Here is a 25,893-nt window from a genome sequence, read left to right as displayed (position 1 = left end):
CAGAAAGAAATAGCTGATATGTATTTATAAGATCCTTATGAATGCAGTAAAGTAAATCTGCAAGCCCAAATTTGTAATTCAGCAGAGAAATCTTCATTTAAAAATCACAAATTTGCAGGTAAAATTTGGCCCTCTGCAAAAACTGTTTGTATATCCGGGTCATTGCAGTGAAGTTCGGCAGAAGACGGAGCGCTCCCGCCTTCAGTCCGATCCCGCATTGAAATTGATTTTATCTGTTAGTAATGTTACTGTTATACACATCCTGGTTTCAGCATCCAAAAGTAAGCTGCAATGAATGTGAGATATAGCTCTGCATGCTCAGATCAGCGGCGACATCGACAGCGGGCAACGTTCTTCCCCGACGCCTCACTCTCTGCCTCCGATGCACTTACTGAGTCTGCGTGCTCGATAAATGCTGAAGCGGGCCACTCACATCGCCCCCGTGTCTGCTGTACAGCCGGCACCACGTCCCTGTCTACTGAATGGAGGTGCAGCCAACTTGGCACAAGTCCAGAGAATACACTCGCTGTTTTGATGCCGAGCGGCCGGTGACACCTGTTGCTGCAAGGACAGACCTTCCGCAGCGCCGCACGTCTCGGTAATCGGAGCCGCAGAGCTCCGTGGCCACTAAATGAGGTTTATATCTTTTTAATGACTTGGATTCTTTGCGGGTCCCACCTCCGTAGCCCGCGACGGTAACACCGGAGGCGAAACAGTAGATTTTCAATGCGACACCACTCAATCAAACGGGCATATGAAAAAGTCCCCCAAAATAATTTTCAAGCACAAATAAAAGAAATGTGTACTCACCAAACGTGCCGCAAGACAATATGAAGTTTAAAAAAAAGCAGATCCTTCCATATAAGACAAGAAAAAGGTGCAGATGCAAACTGACGTAAATCCACAAATTACAATTGGCGCGTGCAATGCATGCTGGGATAGGGTCTTTTCCCTGATGTCTCGGCAGCGTCCCGGATGTGATGACAGTTTTGCGGAGGGCTAAATTTTAGCTGTAAATTTGTCATTTTTAAATGGAGATTTCTCTGTTGAATGACAGATCTGGGCTTGCAGATTTACTTTACTATATTCAGAAGGATCTTATGTGTAAATATAAGTCATTTTTTGGTCCAAAGATCTGACTGCATTTATTTCAATACAGGTCTACTTTAAGGCAAACAGACGCTGTGCGTAACAATGCGCTGGGTGCATACTGCAAATGCATGGATAAAGAAAACATACTGCTATTCCAGTACTGAGTTGCCTTCAATGTATATTATATCTGGATAAAGAGGTGGCTTGCACTTGCATGCAGTAACTTACATAATGCTGTCTGTGTCACATTACCGCCCACTATAAATTGTGCATTAACTCATAGTAAATCACTTGCAAAACAGTCTCCACCACAACTCACAAAAGGTTGGATTGTCAACACAATTACACACTTGTTCACTTGGATCTTAGTAAATCAGGCCCTTGGTATTTAAAGACTGTGGGCTTTGAGCATGCAAACAACTCAACTGGAAACTAGCAATGACCACTAGTCAGTGCATTCCTACACTGTTTACAATCTTACATTTGTTGATTAGAAGAAGCAGGGTGACACTTTACTGTAATCATTTTTTTCTACAATTTCCACATTATTTACTCATAATTTTTATCTTAAAGTGCTATGAGAAATTTACAGTTTCAGCTCAAATTGTTTTGTCTTCCGCCACATCTGCAGGAATCATCAGGACTGCCTTAGCGAACATGGACCGTGAAGCCAGAGAGCACTACACCATTGTTATTCAAGCCAAAGACATGGCAGGCCAGGTCGGCGGCCTCTCGGGCTCTACCACCATCAACATCACTCTGACAGACGTCAACGACAACCCGCCTAAATTTCCCCAAAGTAGGTATATCTAGGATACAGTCAGGCTTTTTGGTCAGAATGTAAGTGTCTTAACAATCACTGTTATGTAACTGTGCAGAATTAGTATTGTATGGAAAGGAACAACATGAGTGAAAATATATTTTTCTCTATGTTTAAGACTTCCGTTATGTTCAGTTATGAACAAAGGGAATTTGGGAAGTGACAATGCAATTCTTCAGCCTGAGCCTGCAAGTGGGTGCTGATGTGGAGGTGCGAAAGATTAAATTGCAGTGTATAAATGCCCATCCTTTGCAGCACACTGATATGCAGCACATGACTTAGGCAGGAAGTAGGAGGACTTATTTTTGGTTTGTAGCCATTCCTTGAATAAGGAATGTTATACTGTATGGGTGCTTGAACTGGCTCATTTGTGTTGTTGTATCTAGGACAGTATAGAGCCCCAAAGTCACTTTGAGACATACAGTGTATCCGGAAAACATTCACAGCACTTCACTTTTTCCACATTTTGTTATGTTACAGCCTTATTCCTTTTCTCAAAATTCTACACACAGTAATCCATAATACAATGTGATTTTTTTGGAGGGGGGGGGTACAAATGTAAAAAAAAAAACAACAACAAAACAAACAAATAAAAAAAAAAAAAAACAGAAATCACATGTACAGTAATGTTCAGAATAATAGTAGTGCTATGTGACTAAAAAGATTAATCCAGGTTTTGAGTATATTTCTTATTGTTACATGGGAAACAAGGTACCAGTAGATTCTCACAAATCCAACAAGACCAAGCATTTATGATATGCACACTCTTAAGGCTATGAAATTGGGCTATTAGTAAAAAAAAAGTAGAAAAGGGGGTGTTCACAATAATAGTAGCATCTGCTGTTGACGCTACAAACTCAAAACTATAATGTTCAAACTGCTTTTTTAGCAATCCTGTGAATCACTAAACTAGTATTTGGTTGTATAACCACAGGTTTTCATGATTTCTTCACATCTGCGAGGCATTAATTTTGTTGGTTTGTTGGTTTGGAACCAAGATTTGCTCATTTACTAGTGTGCTTGGGGTCATTATCTTGTTGAAACACCCATTTCAAGGGCACGTCCTCTTCAGCATAAGGCAACATGAGCTCTTCAAGTATTTTGACATATCCAAACTGATCCATGATACCTGGTATGCGATATATAGGCCCAACACCATAGTAGGATAAACATGCCCATATCATGATGCTTGCACCACCATGCTTCACTGTCTTCACTGTGAACTGTGGCTGGAATTCAGAGTTTTGGGTCATCTCACAAACTGTCTGCGGCCCTTGGACTGACAAAAACAATTTCCACAAAATATTCCTCCATTTCTCTTTAAGCCAGTTGATGTGTTCTTTGGCAAATTGTAACCTCTTCTGCACGTCTTTTATTTAACAGAGGGACTTTGTGGGTGATTCTTACAAATAAATTAGCTTCACACAGGCGTCTTCTAACTGTCACAGCGCTTACAGGTAACTCCAGACTGTCTTTGATCAGCCTGGAGCTGATCAATGGGTGAGCCTTTGCCATTCTGGTTATTCTTCTATCCATGTTGATGGTTGTTTTCCGTTTTCTTCCACGTCTCTTTTTTTTTTTTGTCCATTTTAAAGCATTGGAGATCATTGTAGATGAACAGGCTATAATTTTTTGCACCTGCATATAAGCTTTCCCCTCTCCAATTTAATTTAATCAAACTACGCTGTTCTTCTGAACAATGTCTTGAACGTCCCATTTTCCTCAGGCTTTCAAAGAGAAAAGCATGTTCAACAGGTGCTAGCTTCATCCTTAAATAGGGGACACCTGATTCACACCTGTTTGTTCCACAACATTGACAAACTCACTGACTGAATGCCACACTACTATTATTGTGAACACCCCCTTTTCTACTTTTGTTTTTACTAATAGCCCAATTTCATAGCCTTAAGAGTGTGCATATCATGAATGCTTGGTCTTGTTGGATTGTGAGAATCTACTGAATCTACTGGTACCTTGTTTCCTATGTTCCAATAAGAAATATACTCAAAACCTGGATTAATCTTTTTAGTCACATAGCACTACTATTATTCTGAACACTACTGTATATAAGTTGAGACTGTTAACTAAAGTTATTTCAATTTAACTAGATACTCATGGCATTATCTCAGTTGAAAGTTGAAATAACTAAGTTGAAATAACTGTAAAAAAAATCCATGTAAATTGTTACATCATTTTTTTTATTGAGATAGCAGTTCCTTTTTTGAGTGTAAATAAAAACAGAATACAATGATCTGCAAATCCTCTTTCACCTATATTCAATTGAATACATGACAAAGACAAGATATTTATTGTTCAAACTGATAAATTTTGTTGTTTTTGTGCAAATATTTGCTCATTTTGAAATGGATGCCTGCAACATATTTCATAAAAGTTGCGACAGGGCAACAAAAGACTGGGAAAGTTGATGAATGCTCAAAGAACACCTAATTGGAAACACGTGAGTGTCATGATTGGGTATAAAAGGAGCATCCCCAAAAGTCTCAAAAGCCATTCAGGAGCAAAGATGGGGCAAGGATCACCACTTTGTGAACAACTGCATGAAAAAACAGTCCAACACTTTAAGAACAATGTTTCTCAACGTTCAGTTGCAAGGAATTTAGGGATTCCATCATCTACAGTCCATAATATAATCAGAAGATTCAGAGAATCTGGAGAACTTTCTACACATAAGCAGCAAGGCCGAAAACCAATATTGAATGCCGTGACCTTTGATCTCTCAGGCGACACTGAATTAAAAACCAACATCATTGTGTAAAGGATCTTACCGCGTGGGCTCAGGAACACTTCAGAAATCCATTGTCAGTTAATACAGTTCACCGCTTCATGTACAAGTGCAAGTTAAAACTGTACCATGCATAGTGAAAGCCATACATCAACAACATCCAGAAACGCCGCCTCCTTCTCTGGGCCTGAGCTCATTTGAAATGGACAGATGCAAAGTGGAAAAGTGTGCTGTGGTCTGATGAATCCACAAAAGAGGAAATAGACCATCCAGATTGTTACCAGCACCAGCATCTGTGATGATATGGTGGTGTGATAGTGCTCATGGCATGGACAACTTGCACATCTGTGATGGCACCATCAATGCTGAAAGGTTTTGGAGCAGCACATGCTGCCATCCAAGCAATGTCTTTTTCAGGGATGTCCCTGCTTATTTCAGCAAGACAATGCCAAGCTACATTATGCACATGTTGCAAAAGCATGGCTTCATAGTAAAAAAGTACGGGTACTACACTGGCCTGCCTGCAGTCCAGACCTGTCACCCATTGAAAATGTGTGGCGCATTATGAAGCAAAATATGACAACGGAGCCCCCGGACTGTTGAACAACTGAAGGATTCAAGGATTCAAAAGGTGTTTATCATCATATGCACATAGGAACATGTCCCCTGCACAATGAAATGTGTTTACTGCATTTTTACCCATCCTAATTGCCAGTTAGGAGCAGAGGTCGCCTTTTTTGGCTCCTGGGGACCCAGCTCCTGATGTATATCCCTGCCCTGGGTCATGAGCAGGGCTGAGCAAACCTTGACCGGCCTCATGACACACTTAACAACATACATAAGCCGGTCCGCCCACCCGGAAACTGAACATTGAAAGAATGTTCACTGAACGTTTGCAAACGTGGCATGAACATTCTCAACAAAAATATAAACGCAACACTTTTGGTTTTGCTCCCATTTTGTATGAGATGGACTCAAAGATCTAAAAGTTTTTCCACATACACAATATCACCATTTCCCTCAAATATTGTTCACAAACCAGTCTAAATCTGTGATAGTGAGTACTTCTCCTTTGCTGAGATAATCCATCACACCTCACAGGTGTGCCATATCAAGATGCTGATTAGACACCATGATTAGTGCACAGGTGTGCCTTAGACTGTCCACAATAAAAGGCCACTCTGACAGGTGCAGTTTTGTTTTATTGGGGGGGGGGGGGATACCAGTCAGTATGTGGTGTCACCATTTGCCTCATGCAGTGCAACACATCTCCTTCGCATAGAGTTGATCAGGTTGTCAATTGTGGCCTGTGGAATGTTGGTCCACTCCTCTTCAATGGCTGTGCGAAGTTGCTGGATATTGGCAGGAACTGGTACACGCTGTCATATACGCCGGTCCAGAGCATCCCAAACATGCTCAATGGGTGACATGTCCGGTGAGTATGCCGGCCATGCAAGAACTGGGACATTTTCAGCTTCCAAGAATTGTGTACAGATCCTTGCAACACAGGGCCGTGCATTATCCTGCTGCAACATGAGGTGATGTTCTTGGATGATGGCACAACAATGGGCCTCAGGATCTCGTCACGGTATCTCTGTGCATTCAAAATGCCATCAATAAAATGCACCTGTGTTCTTCGTCCATAACAGACGCCTGCCCATACCATAACCCCACCGCCACCATGGGCCACTCGATCCACAACATTGACATCAGAAAACCGCTCACTCACACGACGCCACACACGCTGTCTGCCATCTGCCCTGGACAGTGTGAACCGGGATTCATCCGTGAAGAGAACACCTCTCCAACATGCCAAAGGCCAGCGAATGTGAGCATTTGCCCACTCAAGTCGGTTACAATGACGAACTGGAGTCAGGTCGAGACCCCGATGAGGACGACGAGCATGCAGATGAGCTTCCCTGAGACGGTTTCTGACAGTTTGTGCAGAAATTCTTTGGTTATGCAAACCGATTGTTTCAGCAGCTGTCCGAGTGGCTGGTCTCAGACGATCTTGGAGGTGAACATGCTGGATGTGGAGGTCCTGGGCTGGTGTGGTTACACGTGGTCTGCGGTTGTGAGGCTGGTTGGATGTACTGCCAAATTCTCTGAAATGCCTTTGGAGACGGCTTATGGTAGAGAAATGAACATTCAATACACGAGCAACAGCTCTGGTTGACATTCCTGCTGTCAGCATGCCAACTGCACGCTCCCTCAAATTTTGCGACATCTGTGGCATTGTGCTGTGTGATAAAACTGCACCTTTCAGAGTGGCCTTTTATTGTGGACAGTCTAAGGCACACCTGTGCACTAATCATGGAGTCTAATCAGCATCTTGATATGGCACACCTGTGAGGTGGGATGGATTATCTCAGCAAAGGACAAGTGCTCACTATCACAGATTTAGACTGGTTTGTGAACAATATTTGAGGGAAATGGTGATATTGTGTATGTGGAAAAAGTTTTAGATCTTTGAGTTCATCTCATACAAAATGGGAGCAAAACCAAAAGTGTTGCGTTTATATTTTTGTTGAGTAGAAATGATGATTGTGATATTTATTGCAGCCTCCATAACAACTCTGTAAATTTGTGGCACGTCCCTGGCAAGGCTGCCTTTGACGGTTCCTGACTTGCCGTGACTGCTGAAGCACTGCCAAAGATAAATGGGAGCCGTAGCGTACAAGCAGCCCCTGACAATGCTCGTTACCGTATTCTTCCCTTGTTCCATTCCAGGGGTGTATGCAGTCAAGGCATTTATTAGGGCATTCCTCTGGTGCCTGGTTCACTTGTCCTCGCCATCAAGTCTGTCATTAGCACTCTTGAGCTGCAGGTTGAACATTTCCATTGTTAGTCATAAGCAATTATATATACTTTCCTGTTCAGATACTGTATAATTTGAGCGGCATGGTCATAACTGGTATTCAACTCAACTCCTTATTGGACAGGCCCTATATTTTTAACAAGCTGTTTATTTGCTTGCAGATTTTTTTCTCAGGTTAGTTATCAGTGAGGTATACCACACAGGTGAAAGCAGATCAGACAAAAATGATTAATCCTCTGTACCCAACGCTAGTTGTGTAAAGGGCCTTTCACACTGCATGCTTGGAAGTGTCAGAGGCATCACAAATCGGTCTAAAAAGCATTATTTTCAATGAAACACGTAGCTTTTTACAGGCGTTAGAAGTGTCGCGTCAAAAGCTGAGCTAAACAGATGCTTCTACCAGGAGTGTGCGCATTCCTGCTTGTCAACAGAATGACGGTCAAAGTTCAACCCAATCCAACTTTTGGTGCTCTGAACTGTGACAAAGCTTCGCACTGTCCAATAGAAATGTGTTGGGTCCAAACATGGAAGACTCGTGGAAGAAATCACTGATCTCTACAAAACAGAAATGTGTCACAGGACTGCTCATTTACACAGAGCAGTTTTCTGAAGAAAAATCCTTGCAAATGTTTAACCCAAAAATTAATTTGATTGTGAAATCAAATTGCTATATTAAAGCTTTTTTCTTGGTTCATGGACACATATACAACATGGCGATCGCTCAGTTATTGAAGTGAAGAGGATCTAACAAACAGAAAACATTAACTCAATTCTTTGAGTGACTTTACTGGAAGCTCCATTACTTCCAGGCACTGCTTGTAATTGGTTCAAGCCCACACTTCTGGTTTAGCTGGCCAACCTTCGGATAATCATGTCAGCAGCGTCCACATTGTTCTCTCTCCTGGTATGTCTGGGAACCGACACTTTCAGGGATGGTCCAAGGATGTAGTGCATCAACTTTGTCATTCAGCTGTTCAATACTGTGAATGATGTCATTCTGCTTATCCTGGAACACAAAATGTATATAGATCCACATGTTACAACCTTAATACAGAAGTTCCCACTTTTTTATTAAATCCTATGCTTCACAAATGATTAAGCCAATGCTGTTGACCTTTCATCATGAGCACGGACAAATCTGTGAATGAACTGAGTGATGAAAGTGAGCTATGGAAAAAAAAAAAAACTTGAAAGATCTTGAAAAGGCCCTGGCGGGGTCCGGTAGTTGTCCCCCAGAAAAATGTGAAATCTCAAATGCATTCTGGTGCTTTCTCAGGTCTATTCCAAAAGAATCTCAAAAAATTTATTTTTTTTGTTGGCACAGGTCAGTTTTTCCACCCCAGATAAGGTGGTAAAACCTCAGTAGTACAGCATAGAAGTCCTTATGTTTCAAGTGTATGGTACCATAGACAGTATGCACACACTATGCAAATGAAACATTATGCAAGGGACACAGAATTTTTTATATAAGAAATTCTGAAACTTTATATGAGCAATAACTAAATATGTTTATTGAGTAACAGGGTCTGTAAATTTCTTTAAGGAAGGAAAGTTAGCATATACAACTTCATTACTGACAGATTTTACTGTATTTTCAAATTATATCCCAAATAGAACAGAGTATTTCTTGCCAGAAATGTTTGAATATTTTGCTTGCTGAACATGAATTTTAGAATCTACTGGCACAAGACACTATACAATCTTGTTTAACCATTATAGTACAAACCTCTGCATAATCGGGTTGATGTGAATCAACTGCAGGCACACACTCTACCCACTGATCAGATGGAGGATTCACTGATTCAACAACTATTATGGCAGCCGGCATGGTTGCTGTTGGGGGGGAAACAAACAATAATCCAAAAATATTATCACAAGCTTATCTTCATAAAGTCTCTTTCTGGGCACTGACATTACTTAAATTTCAAATGCATCAACACCTAATAAAAGAGAGTATATATTTTAGTCATGTTTTAGTCAAAATATTAATTAGGCCTGTGCCTCTCTGTGGCTAACATTAGCTCTGTGCTAGTCAAAAATGTGTTGGTTTGGTTCACATTAATCTATGGCTGGCATAATCAAGCTTCAAGCAAGTTTTGTTATTTCTGGCTAAAAGAAATTTGTGCTCGCATCAGGTTCCGTTACCTTCTTTTGATAGTCACAGCATCAATATCACGGCACAAAGGCCCAGCCATTTGAAGCTAGCTGCTACCTCATGGGTAGCTATGTGGTGGTTCTTTGTGAGGAATCCCAGTCGACGAGCGTCCAGCGTTAGTCTCCTCTTCTGCTCTCAGTGGTCTCTTAATCACAGTATAGAGACTGAACAGGCAAATTAACTTGTGGAACACAAACTTCTATGTGCTAAAACAGAACAGAGTTGAGTGCTGTAACTCAGCTAAGTCTTCTTCTTCTTCTGCTCTGTTAAACAGCGGGTTTTAACCCAACTCGGTGCACTACTGCCACCAACTGGTACGTGAACAGCACTGCAAGCAACTGTGAAGCAGCAAGCATATTGTTAACAAAATAATTTAATAGTAAATAGATCTATGTACACAAACTACTTAAAAAAAATGAATTCATTTGAATTGTATCCTCTGATAATGTTGGTCAAACATGTTTTAAAATAAAGCACTATAGTGTTTCAGACGTTCTGACCCAATTATTACAGTAGTTTTGTGAGACAGCATTTCTCTGAGCTGATAAACCTGCTCTGGATTTACCTTTAACCACGAAGGAACCAAACACTTATGCTAGAAATTTGTTAACTTAATTGGCAATACTTGAATGTATAATGTGATTACAGGAAATTATACACAATGATCACTGATGCTTTTTTATTTATTTATTTATTTATTTTTTACCAGAACGAGTATGTTGCATTTTACATACAGAAATGATTGTATCCAGGTCTTACAATTATATTGTGTACAATGTACATGTTTTACCCTGGATAATTATAATATCATGCCTCACTACAAACATGAATTAAGCAGCCTAAATAAAGGAATCAGAAAGCAAGAAATATGTTGTAACAATTTTGTGGTAACAATTCCCACCAAACACTGTTCGACTGTGACATGAAGTCATCCTCAAATGAGGCCTGAGCGAAACAGTAAACCCTGGACAAATGTTCATTCTGGAAATGTGAAATCGAGTTGATTTCTGCCACTGTAACGTGTGTGACTGCTATATTCATCTCATGTTCAGCATGTTTGTTTAAAACATGTTTGAACTGCAAGTTGTGAAGTGACCTTTAAAAAATATTATTTGTCTGTGAGCTGTTTTATTTAAATGTCAATGCTTCCTGCTCATGCATGTTGAAAAAATTATTTTGTAAATCAATTTTTAATAACTTTAATGTATTTTTCCTTATTTACAAAAATGCTAAAGATAGCCTTTTTTTTTTTAAATTTGGCAAAATGTATGTAACTCAGGTCTGTGGACGTCTGGATAATAAGCTGCCATTGCAATCTGTTTCCATAAAAAACATATTTTGGTAGCTGCCAATCACAGTCCGTAGTGATGTAAATTATTTTGCAAAAATTAATATTCCAATTAACAGAGTGCATGTTTATGCAAGTTGCACCAAGACATGTTTCGGAGTTTGCTCTGTCAGTTTATTACAGTAATCTTGAAATTATGCAGTATATTCAGTAGGCCTGAATAAATCATAAATCGACAAATTCTTGGTTATGGTAGAGTGCTTAAATTATTTCCTATTGTTCATTCTACCTATGTTTGCATGCATAATTTAAATGGAGTCCAACATTAACTTTCTGTATGCCGTAAATAATATTTAATGTTTTCCTATAATGTGAAATTTTATATATATATATATATATATATATATATATATATATATATATATATATATATATATATATATATATATATATATATACACACACACTTTTATTTAGAGGCAAGCTTTACACATACAACATGAACATTATGTAATGTTGAACATTAAGCATACATTCTATGAACATTTAATTGATTTTTGCAAATGTTTCCTTACATGTTTGTTTAATGTTTGCTTCCATGCAAATATTAGACAAACATCACAAACATTATATGAACGTTCGCAAATGGTAAATGAACATTCTATGAATGTTCAGTTGATGTTCGCAAATTTTTGCCTCCAGGCAAACATTAGACAAACATCACAAACATTACATGAATGTTCACAAACTTGCTGAACAGTAAACAAACATTCTATGAACATTTGTTTGATGTTTGCAAATGTTCGCTTCCGGGTGGGCGGTACATGAACACATATAAAAGCACAGACAAGGAAAGAATTGGGAAAAGAAAAAACAACATTACTGCTGTGTTGAACTCACACAGCACTACTGGAGAGCAAAAAAAAACCCATAGCAGAGAAAAACAGTCATAACAAAAAACAAATCACAACAGACGACAGATGACAGCCGAGACTTGGATGTGTCCAGTGTCCAGACAGACAGCCTGGAAGACCGCGCGTGTGGCGCCATCGACAGGCCTTATCTGTCCATCCTGAGAGGGGGATCCCAGTCCTGAATCAGTCCACCAGAGTCTCAAGGTCCCACAGTCAACATCTCAGGACTGGGAAGGGAGGGAGGGAGGGGAAGACGAAGAGGCGGGGGAGACGAGGAGCGAGGCTATCAGGAGTGTTCCTCTGGGGGAGGATTTTATCCCAGTGGCCTTGAAGGACAGCTGGTGTTTGGAAACCAAATAGATATCCAGATTAACAGACGCCTGGCAGATTCCACAGGCTGAAACTTCAGAGTGGCTTCCGAATACATCTGAATAGAGGAGATGTGGTCTTACTGATGATCAAAACGGTTTTCCAGTGCAGCCATTCTCCCCGAGATGGATTCCAACGTGCGGTTGACACCCGCTGACTGAGCTGACACTGCCCTTCCAATCGAATCAATCATGTGGGGCAGCCTGGACGGGCCAATTAATGCCGCCTCCACCTTCTTAATTTTCTGGTAAACCAGTGCTATGGCCACCCCACACAGCAGAAACCCGGTCACCACCATGCCAAATATATACACATCTTCGACGTCCTCCACAGACAACGTGTACAGGCACATGACTTGCCACCTCCGCCAGCTGTCCATCACGTAACCCACCACGTGTCCTGGCAGGACAGGTCGGGTACTCCGCTCCCGAGTGTCTTGTGGAAAAAATAGTATCAATTGCGTTCAGAGACCACATGATCAGATCCATTTTTCCGTTTTCCAGAGGAGCAGGGCTGGCACCCTCACAGACAAAACACGTTACAGTAGCAGGAAAGTTGGGGAGAGAGGAGGAGAGAAAAATGCGACCGTCCCAACCGAGAGCAAGAAGGCAAAAAAAAAAAAAGCCATACATCAAGTAAGAATGGGAAAGAATTCAACCTACAAAGCTTCAACAATTAGTGTCCTCAGTTCCCAAACGCTTATTGAGTTTTGTTAGAAGGAAAGGTGATGTAACACAGTGGTAAACATACCACTGTCCCAGCTTTTTTGAAACGTGTTGCAGGCATCCATTTCAAAATGAGCAAATATATGCACAAAAACAATAAATAAGTTTGAACATTGAACATCTTGTCTTGTAGTGTATTCAATTGAATATAGGTTGAAGAGGATTTGCAAATCAATGTATTTTGTTTTATTTACATTTAATGCAACGTCCCAACTTCACTGGAATTGGGGTTGTACCATTGGTTTAGAGAGAACTGAAAAAAACACTTATGACTGTTACTTCTGCCTTGTGAATGTCAAGGGATTAATTAAGGAAAACAAACAACACTTGCAATTCCCCAGTGTACCATCTGCTATACGACCGGTTCCCCACAGTGATGAAATACCTGTACCCATTTTCAGCAAGCTCCCAGACATTGATGAGGACAAGTTTACTTCTTCCACGTCTTCATCCACTTATGATGATGAAGAAAAAGAGGATATAGCACATGAGTCATGGGATGCAGATAGTTTCTCTGTATAGCCAGTCCTAATACTGATCAGTTTAAAGTGTCAGTGTTATCTTTTCATGTATTTTTGCATGCTTTTGGTTTAAAGCTGCTAATTTAATTCTGTGTGAAAAATGCAAAACTAAGAAAAAAAAAAAGCCTTTTCAGTTGTGCCTTATCCGTGATGAGCATAATGCTCCAGATTTTATTTTTTCAATATATTTCACTTATTTAGTATTTTTATACCATGGTCACTAATGCTCAAAAAGGGTGCAAGCATAAGAGCCCCTTCACACATAGTACGAATGAATACAAATCAGGGCGAATCACGGTGGAACAGCTCGTATGAGCGAACCAGGAAAACAGTGAGCTGGCAAGCAGGCGTGAACAATGCCACTGCAGTGGTTTTGTGCACGCAGGAACACAGTGTGAACAGCTGCAGCATGTTTAACCACATCACGCAGCTGCTGTGAAAATAAAATTTAAAAAAAAATACGTGCCCCCCCATGGGATTCGAACCTGCACTTTCCAAAAGCTCTGATTGCCAGCCAGAAACTTTACCACTGAGTTACCATCACTGTCCTGTAAAAGGTGGGGGGAAAATGCCTGTAATCAACAAGGACATGGCCAAGGTGCACTGTGTACAGCTGCTGCAGCCCGGCACGAAGGCGAAAGATGTTTTATGTATTTCCATGTGAGGACAGCAGGCAAAGACACGCGCCTCACAGAGGAATATTGTAAGTTCACGTCCTTCAAAATATGGTACATGTTCTCCAGCTGGGACATCCAGGAGCAGAGATCTCAACAGTAGTGGCTGTGGGAAGACACGCCCTCCCCCGTCCATTCAGCTACCAGACCAATGTGTCACTGTGTTATGTGGTCATTCATTTCCGTTATTTGTTATGTAATTGCGTATATGTAGGTATTGTCATAATTATATATATAAAACTGTCCTAGCTTTGGTTTCTGTGTTTTTAATGTGTGCACTGAACCATCATCCAGCTGTCAGTGTGCTGTGATTGGCTGACAGTCACCTCCTCATGCTGTGTTTGCTCTGACATGGCTGTCCGGCCCCATGTGATCAGATCTGTACACATGTAAGCACTTTATGCAAGTGTGCCCCCCAGCACACCACGTGTGTTGGGGGGAGAGCGCAAAACACACACATGCAACATTTATTTTTGGGGGGCACAAAAGGGTGTGACACACGCGCACACATGCAAGACACATGCACCACATGTGTGTTGCTTTTTGCAATGCTACTTGTGGAGGCACTTTGACAAATTTCACGTCCAGTTCAAAAGCAATCGTCTGTTGACTGTTTTCATGCTAACTGCACGAATGGCCACACATTTTCTAAGTGCCAAGTGAGTGGTTAAATGTTCGCATGTGTCAGCTGGAATTTGGCCGAAACCTGCCGTGAGAAGGAGCGAATGGACTCTCACAGGGCACAGTCTGTCTTTCAGCCACTGGTGTGGGCAAATAGTTCTCGCAACGGGTGTACGAGGCATTGGAGGCAGCTTCAGTTTTACACGTATTGCATACGATTCCTGCTTCATGCACACTTCATGTGGAATTCAACCAAATTTGCACTATGTGTGAAGGGGCCTTTAGCAAACATGCATAGTGATTTATTTTATAGAAAAAGCGCAAAGGTCATGATGGTGAGCAGACGAGTCCAAGGAAGCCAGCGGATCTGGAGGCTCAGTGTGGGCAAAGAGGCGATGAGGCTGGGCACAGGCAGCACAAGATGATAGTTAATGAATTGGTGACGAGTGGTCTTTAAACTGCTCAGGAGTGAATAATTGATTGCAGGTGTGAGATGTCTAAAAGGTCAGCCATGCCCAGCCTAGACTCACAAACAAGCAACCACACACGGGGTGAAGGGAAACACAGAGAAAGTAAAATCCTAACAAGAAATGGAACTTGAGAACTGGTTCCAGTTGAAAAATGGTTCCAAATTCGCAATAGATCAGAACAGTATGCACTATCATTTCCTCTTTCAGTGTTGCAGTGTGATTCTGACATCTTGTGATGCCACATCTGGCATCATGACATGAAACATAAAATTAAGCAGGAATCACTAAAAAATCAGACCAACAAGCAAAATCAACAGATAGAATCTCATGAATTCAAATCAGTTCCCTTTGAAAATGAAAGTAGCCCAGTGTAAATGATTGCTTAAATAAAGAAATTATTAAGGGGCCATGTAGTCCAAAACCAGTAATACATTAATAAATAAATTTTAAAATACTGTGCCCACACATGTGTGTGTATGGGTATGGCACAAGTCCTGCAGCTTAAGTCCCTTTCACACCGGACCAACGTAGAGCTGCGTAATGTGGCGTACCGACTATGCTGAGCTTATGCAGCCCTACACTGAGCTTATGCAGCCCTATGTGGCAATATGCCGAGGGACACAAAGTGGTCTGCAAAATGGACGCAAAAATTAAACATGTTTAAACCGTGTGCTGGATCACAATGTTGGGTAACCATGATCGTTAGACACCGGGTCCTGGGTAACAATTTGCCATGGTAATAGGCCATAACCTTCTGGGGTTCATGTCCATAAAAGTTGAACTGGGGCTTAACTCCATTACAGAGTCTGAGCTGTAAATGAACTTTAATGTAACTAACTACCCAGATTAACTGGGTTAACTACCCACTTTACTAATGTCACCAGTGTCAATGTTGACATGACTGCCGGGCTTTTGAATGCACTGGATAGCCAAATTGGAACAGAAAATGCACTGACTTTTTCTCTGCCATTTTTGGCCTGTGGCAAAATACCTTCTCCATGCCTGCCTGAGGCAGTTATATTACCTGTAAAGCAGTTGCATCATGGGTTCAGTACTATGTGTCAATTAAGGAACTGCTGGTAAAAACAGTGGGTTCCTCTAATATGCCTGGTACAGTAGAATGGAGCAATATTTAAATATGTAGGCCAGAATGTCCAGTGCCGTGATGTGATGTGTGAGCTTTATGGACATGACATGCTTATGTATTTAGTGTAACGTGGTGCAGTTAGTTGCAAAATATTTACCATACTCCGTGGCTGTTTCATGAGAAATTCTGTCGGGATGATTGGCTTGGACACAAATGCAAGGCTCACACGGGTAGCTCTGGTTGGAAGTCTTTAGTGGAGGATACAGCAAGGGTCGGTACACAAAAAGGCAGTCCAAAAAACACAGCGACAGAACCAAAAACATCAGGCTAAGATGAGGTCGGAATAAACAGGCTGGAGGTCGAGGACACTATGAGGCGGGCAGAACACGGAAACAAAGGCTGGAGAGAAGGCACAGGGCGCATCAATCTGGCAAGGAAACAGAGCAAAATGAGCAGTATATATACATCCAGGTGATTAGCAGAAGATAGACAGCAGGTGCGCGGGGAGGAGCCCAGAACAGGGCGTGGTCCAGAAGGCAGAGACACACCCACCAAGAGAGACACAGAAAAAGACCACAAAAAAGAAGAAACAAATAAAAGAACAATCAAACAGAAAAAAACAAAACCAGGCAAAACAGAGCAACCTCACACCCTGACAAATTCTGCCTGAAGAGAGTGGTGGGTGGATGCTTAAACACAGCCACTATTACATTCATAGGAATTCCTACACCTCCTTACATTGCAGTTTAAATACCTGATTATGTCACAGTTTAAAGCCCTCCATAAAGCTAGGACATCTTACTACTCATCACTATTTGAAGACAATAAGAACAACCCCAGGTTTCTTTTCAGCACTGTAGCCAGGCTGACAGAGAGTCAGAGCTCTATTGAGCCGAGTATTCCTTTAACTTTAACTAGTAATGACTTCATGACTTTCTTTGCTAATAAAATTTTAACTATTAGAGAAAAAAATACTCATAACCATCCCAAAGACATATCGTTCTCTGGCTGCTTTCAGTGATGCCGGTATTTGGTTAGACTCTTTCTCTCCGATTGTTCTATCTGAGTTATTTTCATTAGTAATTCCTCCAAACCATCAACATGTCTATTAGACCCCATTCCTACCAGGCTACTCAAGGAAGCCCTACCATTAATTAATGCTTCGATCTTAAATATGATCAATCTATCTTTATTAGTTGGCTATGTACCACAGGCTTTTAAGGTGGAAGTAATTAAACCATTACTTAAAAAGCCATCACTTGACCTAGCTATCTTAGCTAATTATAGGCCAATCTCCAACCTTCCTTTTCTCTCAAACATTCTTGAAAGGGTAGTTGTAAAACAGCTAACTGATCATCTGCAGAGGAATGGTCTATTTGAAGAGTTTCAGTCAGGTTTTAGAATTCATCATAGTAAAGAAACAGCATTAGTGAAGGTTATAAATGATCTTCTTATGGCCTCAGACAGTGGACTCATCTCTGTGCTTGTCCTGTTAGACCTCAGTGCTGCTTTTGATACTGTTGACCATAAAATTTTATTACAGAGATTAGAGCATGCCATAGGTATTAAAGGCACTGCGCTGCGGTGGTTTGAATCATATTTATCTAATAGATTACAATTTGTTCATGTAAATGGGGAATCTTCTTCACAGACTAAGGTTAATTATGGAGGTTCACAAGGTTCTGTGCTAGGACCAATTTTATTCACTTTATACACGTTTCCCTTAGGCAGTATTATTAGATAGCATTGCTTAAATTTTTATTGTTACGCAGATGATACCCAGCTTTATCTATCCATGAAGCCAGAGGACACACACCAATTAGCTAAACTGCAAGATTGTCTTTCAGACATAAAGACATGGATGACCTCTAATTTCCTGCTTTTAAACTCAGATAAAACTGAAGTTATTGTACTTGGCCCCACAAATCTTAGAAACATGGTGTCTAACCAGATCCTTACTCTGGATGGCATTACCCTGACCTCTAGTAATACTGTGAGAAATATTGGAGTCATTTTTGATCAGGATATGTCATTCAATGCACATATTAAACAAATATGTAGGACTGCTTTTTTGCATTTGCGCAATATCTCTAAAATTAGAAAGGTCTTGTCTCAGAGTGATGCTGAAAAACTAATTCATGCATTTATTTCCTCTAGGCTGGACTATTGTAATTCATTATTATCAGGTTGTCCTAAAAGTTCCCTGAAAAGCCTTCAGTTAATTCAAAATACTGCAGCTAGAGTACTGACAGGGACTAGACGGAGAGAGCATATCTCACCCATATTGGCCTCTCTTCATTGGCTTCCTGTTAATTCTAGAATAGAATTTAAAATTGTTCTTCTTACTTATAAGGTTTTGAATAATCAGGTCCCATCTTATCTTAGGGTCCTCATAGTACCATATCACCCCAATAGAGCGCTTCGCTCTCAGACTGCAGGCTTACTTGTAGTTCCTAGGGTTTGTAAGAGTAGAATGGGAGGCAGAGCCTTCAGCTTTCCTGCTCCTCTCCTCTGGAACCAGCTCCCAATTCGGATCAGGGAGACAGACACCCTCTCTACTTTTAAGATTAGGCTTAAAACTTTCCTTTTTGCTAAAGCTTATAGTTAGGGCTGGATCAGGTGACCCTGAGCCATCCCTTAGTTATGCTGCTATAGACTTAGACTGCTGGGGGGTTCCCATGATGCACTGAGTGTTTCTTTCTCTTTTTGCTCTGTATGCACCACTCTGCATTTAATCATTAGTGATTGATCTTTCCTCCCCTCCACAACATGTCTTTTTCCTGGTTCTCTCCCTCAGCCCCAACTAGTCCCAGCAGAAGACTGCCCCTCCCTGAGCCTGATTCTGCTGGAGGTTTCTTCCTGTTAAAAGGGAGTTTTTCCTTCCCACTGTCGCCAAGTGCTTGCTCACAGGGGGTCGTTTTGACCGTTGGGGTTTTTCCGTAATTATTGTATGGCCTTGCCTTACAATATAAAGCGCCTTGGGGCAGCTGCTTGTTGTGATTTGGCGCTATATAAATAAAGTTGATTTTATTTTTAAAAAATAGTGTAAATAACTCACTTCAGTGCCAGATGGTGCCATATCTGTTCTGCCTTCTTCGCAAGTCTTGTACTGCAAACTCTCAGATTGACATGTGACTACTAACAGTGCATATTCATGTCATCACATGAAAGCGATGAGAAAAACATCATGAAAACTCATTATATGTTGCCTTTTTTATGGTGCGTTAAGTTAGGGTGGGGGGTCTAACCGGCTTTCATCTGAAAAATGGTGGGTAGATGCTTGAGGGGGCATTCCATCACGTAGATGCAGTAATCAAAAAGAGCCTTTATTTTTGCATATCACATATTTGCAAACTTGCAGCCATGTTCTGATGAAAAATCACCCAGTTTTGCAATTTAGCAGGACTGAAGGATGCTGTAGATGTCAGAAGTGGGTACGGTGGTGTTGTTGACAGGGAGTATCACGCTTTATCACTCAGCTGTCTGTGATTTGATATAACGTCCACGACTGTCTGTTTGCGCCTGGTGTGATATGTAGGAGTTTGACAGTTTACAGGAAGATGAGGAGATGTGTTACACGAGGCACTCAACTCGTTCACCTCAACGTTCCCCGTGTCATCTATGATATCACCAAAGAAAGTGTTTGATGGTGCCTTGTCGCTGTATTTTAACTCAGTTTGGTCACTCACTCACTCTCATCCCTCACTCACTCATCTTCATCTGCTTATCTGGGATCAGGTCATGAGGGCAACAGCTCCAGCAGACGACCCCAGACTTCCCTTTCTCTGGCCACGTTGACCACCTCTGACTGGGGGATCCCAAGGTGTTCCCAGGCCAGTGTGAAGATATAATCTCTCCACCTAGTGCTAGGTCTTCCCAAGGGTCTCCTCCCAGAGGGACGTGTCTGGAACACCTCCCTAGGGAGGTGCGCAGGGGGCATCCTTACCAGATGCCAGAACCACCTCAGCTGGCTCCTTTCAATGGGTAGGAGCAGCGGCTCTACTCCGAGCAACTCACGGATGACCGAGCTTCTCACCTTATCTCTCAATTTGGTCAAAGTTCAAAATAACTTCTTGACAAGTTGAATTTTACTTTTTATGTCCCAAATGATGAGAAAAAGCACAATGGGATTACAGCTTTAATGATATGTCAATCTTATAGCAAATCAGACTATAGCAAAGAGTCCTCTCATTTACCCTCCTTTCCATCATATAGCTTTAAAAGGCTAATACTGCAGTTAAAATGGCCATAATTAGCACAATTTGTGTGTGTGTGTGTGTGTGTGTGTGTGTGTGTGTGTGTGTGTGTGTGTGTGTGTGTGTGTGTGTGTGTGTGTGTGTGTGTGTGTGTGTGTGTGTGTGTGTGAATTAAAATTTTAAGGGATGATGAAGTTGTGATTCTTTGTCTCTGAAAGTGCCTCCTCAAGCACAATCCCTTCGGGTTTTCATTTTTTGCTGCAGTGAAAACTATTTTACACCAATCAACATTTTCTAAATAATCTTGCGCCAGTTGGATCTGCTCTGCTGCAGTGCTATCAGACTTGGTTTAGCGTTTAATGTCAGTTTAAACTCTGCAGAATTTTTAATGGCATTTCCTCGGGACAATTTGGTGACAGAGTCAAAGTGCTTAACTAAGCTGATTCATGGGAACATTCAGGCAGTGACATGAAGTTACTGTTTCAAATGAGTTGTTTGTTTGTGTTTTGCTGTTTCTCCATTGATTAAATCCCCAATGTTCTTCCACAGAAAATTACCAGCTGTATGTTCCTGAATCTGCTCAAGTAGGAAAACCTGTTGGGAAGATCAAAGCTAATGATGAGGACCTTGGCATCAATGCAGACATCAAGTACAGCATCATTAACTCAGAGGGCGCCAATATGTTCTCCATATCCTCTGACAGGGACACGAGAGAGGGAATTATCAGCCTCAAAAAGGTAATAGCACACAGTTGAAATAGCTACTCAACGGGAATTATAAGCAAAGGGCCTAGTACTAGAGTACCGTTTGTTGAATTCATGTAATTTTAAGGTGCACCATAGAGGTTTTTTCTTCATCAGTAGAGATGCCATATCCTTATAATCCTGGTTTTAATGAGGTAAATTAATTAAAATATTGTCTGTTTTTGCGACTGTTGAATGGGTGGCAATAACATGTCTCAACTTCCTGTAAAATGGTTCTAAAGTTTGAACTATTCTGGAAGTGTTTTCACACGGCAAATGCACCATACCATGGATCTGTGCTGAGATCACCTCCTTTAGGCAGACCACACGTTGGTCTTTTGGGCTGGCCCATGGCCCAAGGCAGCTTTCACACCTGCTGGATCAAAGTGTTTTATATTATGTTAAATGTAAAATGGCAAAAGCCAAAACTTCCTCTCCCAACATTCATTATCCATTTTATATCATACAGTACATTACTCATTCCATATATGACATATTGTGTTAAGGTTTGGGGAAATACATGTAGAACTAACAGTAAACCACTATTTCTGTTGCAAAAGAAAGCTATATGAATTATCAGTAATAAACTGTATTGTGAGCCAACAAATCCATTATTTGGTTATTTACAATTTTTAAAATTCTGGGACTTGATACAAATTATGTATAAAGTCAGAAATAAGATTTTGCCTCTACAGGTCCAAGATCTGTTTAAAATGAGGGACTCTAGCTACAGTTTGAGAGGAACATTATTATTTGAGAAATTAAAGATCCGACTGGCGTCCTGTCCTGGGTGTACCCCGCCTCACTTTCTATGACTGCTGGGATAGGCTCCAGCCCCCCGTGACCCTTAATTGGACTTAGTGGTTGAGTGAGTGTGAGTGTTCTGACAATATTAAAATACTTGGTACATTAGTTGGTTTTAAAAGGCTATTTGCCCGTTATAGCTTCAAGGATTAGGTTTACCAATTTTGTCATTGTGCTTGGGATTGTGCACTATTGTTTATTTGGTTGTTTTCTGAAATTTTAGTGACTGATTAAGTTACATTGTTCATGCACTTTTTTGTGTTGGTGTTATGAGTATATATATTTATACATGCATGCATTCTTTATTTTTTTATGTTATAAGGGGAGGGTATTTATAAGCTTTGCTTCTGCCTTCACCCTTTTGGCTACACGGGTTGTCTGTACATTGTTCTTTTTATGTATTGTTATTGTCTTTGTTGTTGTTCATTTGTGTGCCATATAAATAAATTCATTTATTCATGTATATATATATATATATATATACACTCAACAAAAATATAAACGCAACACTTTTGGTTTTGCTCCCATTTTGTATGAGATGAACTCAAAGATCTAAAACTTTTTCCACATACACAATATCACCATTTCCCTCAAATATTGTTCACAAACCAGTCTAAATCTGTGATAGTGAGCACTTCTCCTTTGCTGAGATAATCCATCCCACCTCACAGGTGTGCCATACCAAGATGCTGATTAGACACCATGATTAGTGCACAGGTGTGCCTTAGACTGCCCACAATAAAGAGCCACTCTGAAAGGTGCAGTTTTATTACACAGCACAATGCCACGGATATCGCAAGATTTGAGGGAGCGTGCAATTGGCATGTTGACAGCAGGAATGTCAACCAGAGCTGTTGCTCGTGTATTGAATGTTCATTTCTCTACCATAAGCCGTCTCCAAAGGCGTTGCAGAGAATTTGGCAGTACAATCAAATCAAATCAATTTTATTTATATAGCACCAAATCACAAGGGGCAGATCCAAATTGGGAGCTGGTTCCACAGGAGAGGAGCCTGAAAGCTGAAGGCTCTGCCTCCCATTCTACTCTTACAAACCTTAGGAACTACAAGTAAGCCTGCAGTCTGAGAGCGAAGCGCTCTATTGGGGTGATATGGTACTATGAGGTCCCTAAGATAAGATGGGACCTAATTTTTCAAAACCTTATAAGTAAGAAGAAGAATTTTAAATTCTATTCTAGAATTAACAGGAAGCCAATGAAGAGTGGCCAATATGGGTGACATATGCTCTCTCCTTCTAGTCCCTGTTAGCACTCTAGCTGCAGCATTTTGAATTAACTGAAGGCTTTTCAGGGAACTTTTAGGACAACCTGATAATAATGAATTACAATAGTCCAGCCTAGAGGAAATAAATGCATGAATTAGTTTTTCAGCATCACTCTGAGACAAGACCTTTCTAATTTTAGAGATATTGCGCAAATGCAAAAAAGCAGTCCTACATATTTGTTTAATATGCACATTGAATGACATATCCTGATCGAAAATGACTCCAAGATTTCTCACAGTATTACTAGAGGTCAGGGTAATGCCATCCAGAGTAAGGATCTGGTTAGACACCATGTTTCTAAGATTTGTGGGGCCAAGTACAATAACTTCAGTTTTATCTGAGTTTAAAAGCAGGAAATTAGAGGTCATCCATGTCTTTATGTCTGTAAGACAATCCTGCAGTTTAGCTAATTGGTGTGTGTCCTCTGGCTTCATGGATAGATAAAGCTGGGTATCATCTGCGTAACAATGAAAATTTAAGCAATGCTGTCTAATAATACTGCCTAAGGGAAACATGTATAAAGTGAATAAAATTGGTCCTAGCACAGAACCTTGTAGAACTCCATAATTAACCTTAGTCTGTGAAGAAGATTCCCCATTTACATGAACAAATTGTAATCTGTTAGATAAATATGATTCAAACCACTGCAGCACAGTGCCTTTAATACCTATGGCATGCTCTAATCTCTGTAATAAAATTTTATGGTCACCAGTATCAAAAGCAGCACTGAGGTCTAACAGAACAAGCACAGAGATGAGTCCACTGTCTGAGGCCATAAGAAGATCATTTGTAACCTTCACTAATGCTGTTTCTGTACTATGATGAATTCTAAACCCTGACTGAAACTCTTCAAATAGACCATTCCTCTGCAGATGATCAGTTAGCTGTTTTACAACTACCCTTTCAAGAATTTTTGAGAGAAAAGGAAGGTTGGAGATTGGCCTATAATTAGCTAAGATAGCTGGGTCAAGTGATGGCTTTTTAAGTAATGGTTTAATTACTGCCACCTTAAAAGCCTGTGGTACATAGCCAACTAATAAAGATAGATTGATCATATTTAAGATCGAAGCATTAATTAATGGCAGGGCTTCCTTGAGCAGCCTGGTAGGAATGGGGTCTAATAGACATGTTGATGGTTTGGAGGAAGTAACTAATGAAAATAACTCAGACAGAACAATCCGAGAGAAAGAGTCTAACCAAATACCGGCATCACTGAAAGCAGCCAAAGATAAGGGGAGGGTATTTATAAGCTTTGTTTCTGCCTTCACCCTTTTGGCTACACGGGTTGTCTGTACATTGTTCTTTTTATGTATTGTTATTGTCTTTGTTGTTGTTCATCTGTGTGCCATATAAATAAATTCATTTATTCATGTGTGCATATATATATATATATATATATATATATATATATATATATATATATATATATATATATATATATGTTAAACATATAACTGTATGAGTGACAAATACTCTGGTGCAAACTGTAGTCCAAAAGACATATTAGTAGGCCAAACTTTCTACATTTTTTGTGTACAGTCATAGGCTGTTCGCACTGTGGAAATCGCTAGCACCAGTGAGTCTCAGGGATTATACTGGATTTACACTCAACATCATCTTTAGGTACAGGCTTGTTCTGTTTCCCAAACAATAGTGTTTGTAACATTTTTTGTATTCTGTTTTCTCAGCCTCTGAATTATGAGAGAAAGAAGACCTACACGCTCCACATTGAGGGGATGAACACACACGTGGATCCGCGTTTTTCCTACCTTGGTTCTTTCAAAGACACTGCCACCCTTAAAATCACAATCGGAGATGTGGATGAGCCTCCAGTCTTTTCTATGGATTACTACATCTTGGACGTTTACGAGAACACACCAAGTGGCACAGAAGTTGGAGCTGTAACTGCCCAAGATCCCGACAGCAGGAGCAGTCCCGTCAGGTGAGACACTCATCATCTAATAGGTGCTGTATTTCTGCATTTGTATGTCTGTAGGAACGATATGCCTTATGGGGAATACATATGTCACTGGGCAGAGTCACTTGTTTTTCTAGATGTGTGTAGCCATCTGAATTTTACATGCTACATTTTAGGCAAAATGTTACAGCAGATTAGCTAATTGATGATGCCACCAGGAGCCAAACACTCTTGAGTTTGCCTTGGTCACTATATAACTATGAATGTATGTAAACATGATATAGAGGTTTGCGTTTCATGTCGTGGTGCACTGATGTGGAAGTTATGTGTCATCAGTGTGGAGCTTTGGAGCCAGGCTCCTGACATTGAGCAATACCTCTACATATCTGCCGTGAATAGTGAGCATGAGAGAAAAATGAGTCCACACACTGAGTAAGCTTACAAGTGAAGAGTCTATCTTTACTTTCCATATTTACACCATTTATACAAGTTGGTAAACAATAAAGCATGAAATGGTTGGTTTATGTGTACAAAGGAAGGACAGTGAGACTCGGGCGACAGGCTTTGACCCACATTGATCATTTGTATATGATTGAGAACAGGTGGGGTGGCAGTGACCAGAAAGAAACCTTTAAATGTCTGGATCGAATAC

At 40.6% G+C, this 25,893-nt stretch overlaps 1 protein-coding gene across 2 annotated transcripts in view; it reads left to right on the top strand.

Moving 5' to 3' along the window:
* Window positions 1-25,893, top strand: part of LOC117507760 (cadherin-18) — a 480,214-nt gene that overhangs the window by 276,534 nt on the left and 177,787 nt on the right. For both annotated transcript variants that reach the window (XM_034167572.1, XM_034167578.1), the window contains exons 5-7: window positions 1,724-1,891; window positions 21,043-21,230; window positions 25,012-25,265. In XM_034167572.1, coding sequence (XP_034023463.1) covers window positions 1,724-1,891; window positions 21,043-21,230; window positions 25,012-25,265 — 610 coding nt within the window. The remainder of the gene's footprint in view (window positions 1-1,723; window positions 1,892-21,042; window positions 21,231-25,011; window positions 25,266-25,893) is intronic.

Source organism: Thalassophryne amazonica, chromosome 1, assembly GCF_902500255.1.
Source record: "Thalassophryne amazonica chromosome 1, fThaAma1.1, whole genome shotgun sequence".
NCBI classification, from domain to species: domain Eukaryota; kingdom Metazoa; phylum Chordata; class Actinopteri; order Batrachoidiformes; family Batrachoididae; genus Thalassophryne; species Thalassophryne amazonica.
Note: the sequence above shows the minus strand (reverse complement) of the source record. Positions and strands in the feature narration are given on the sequence as shown.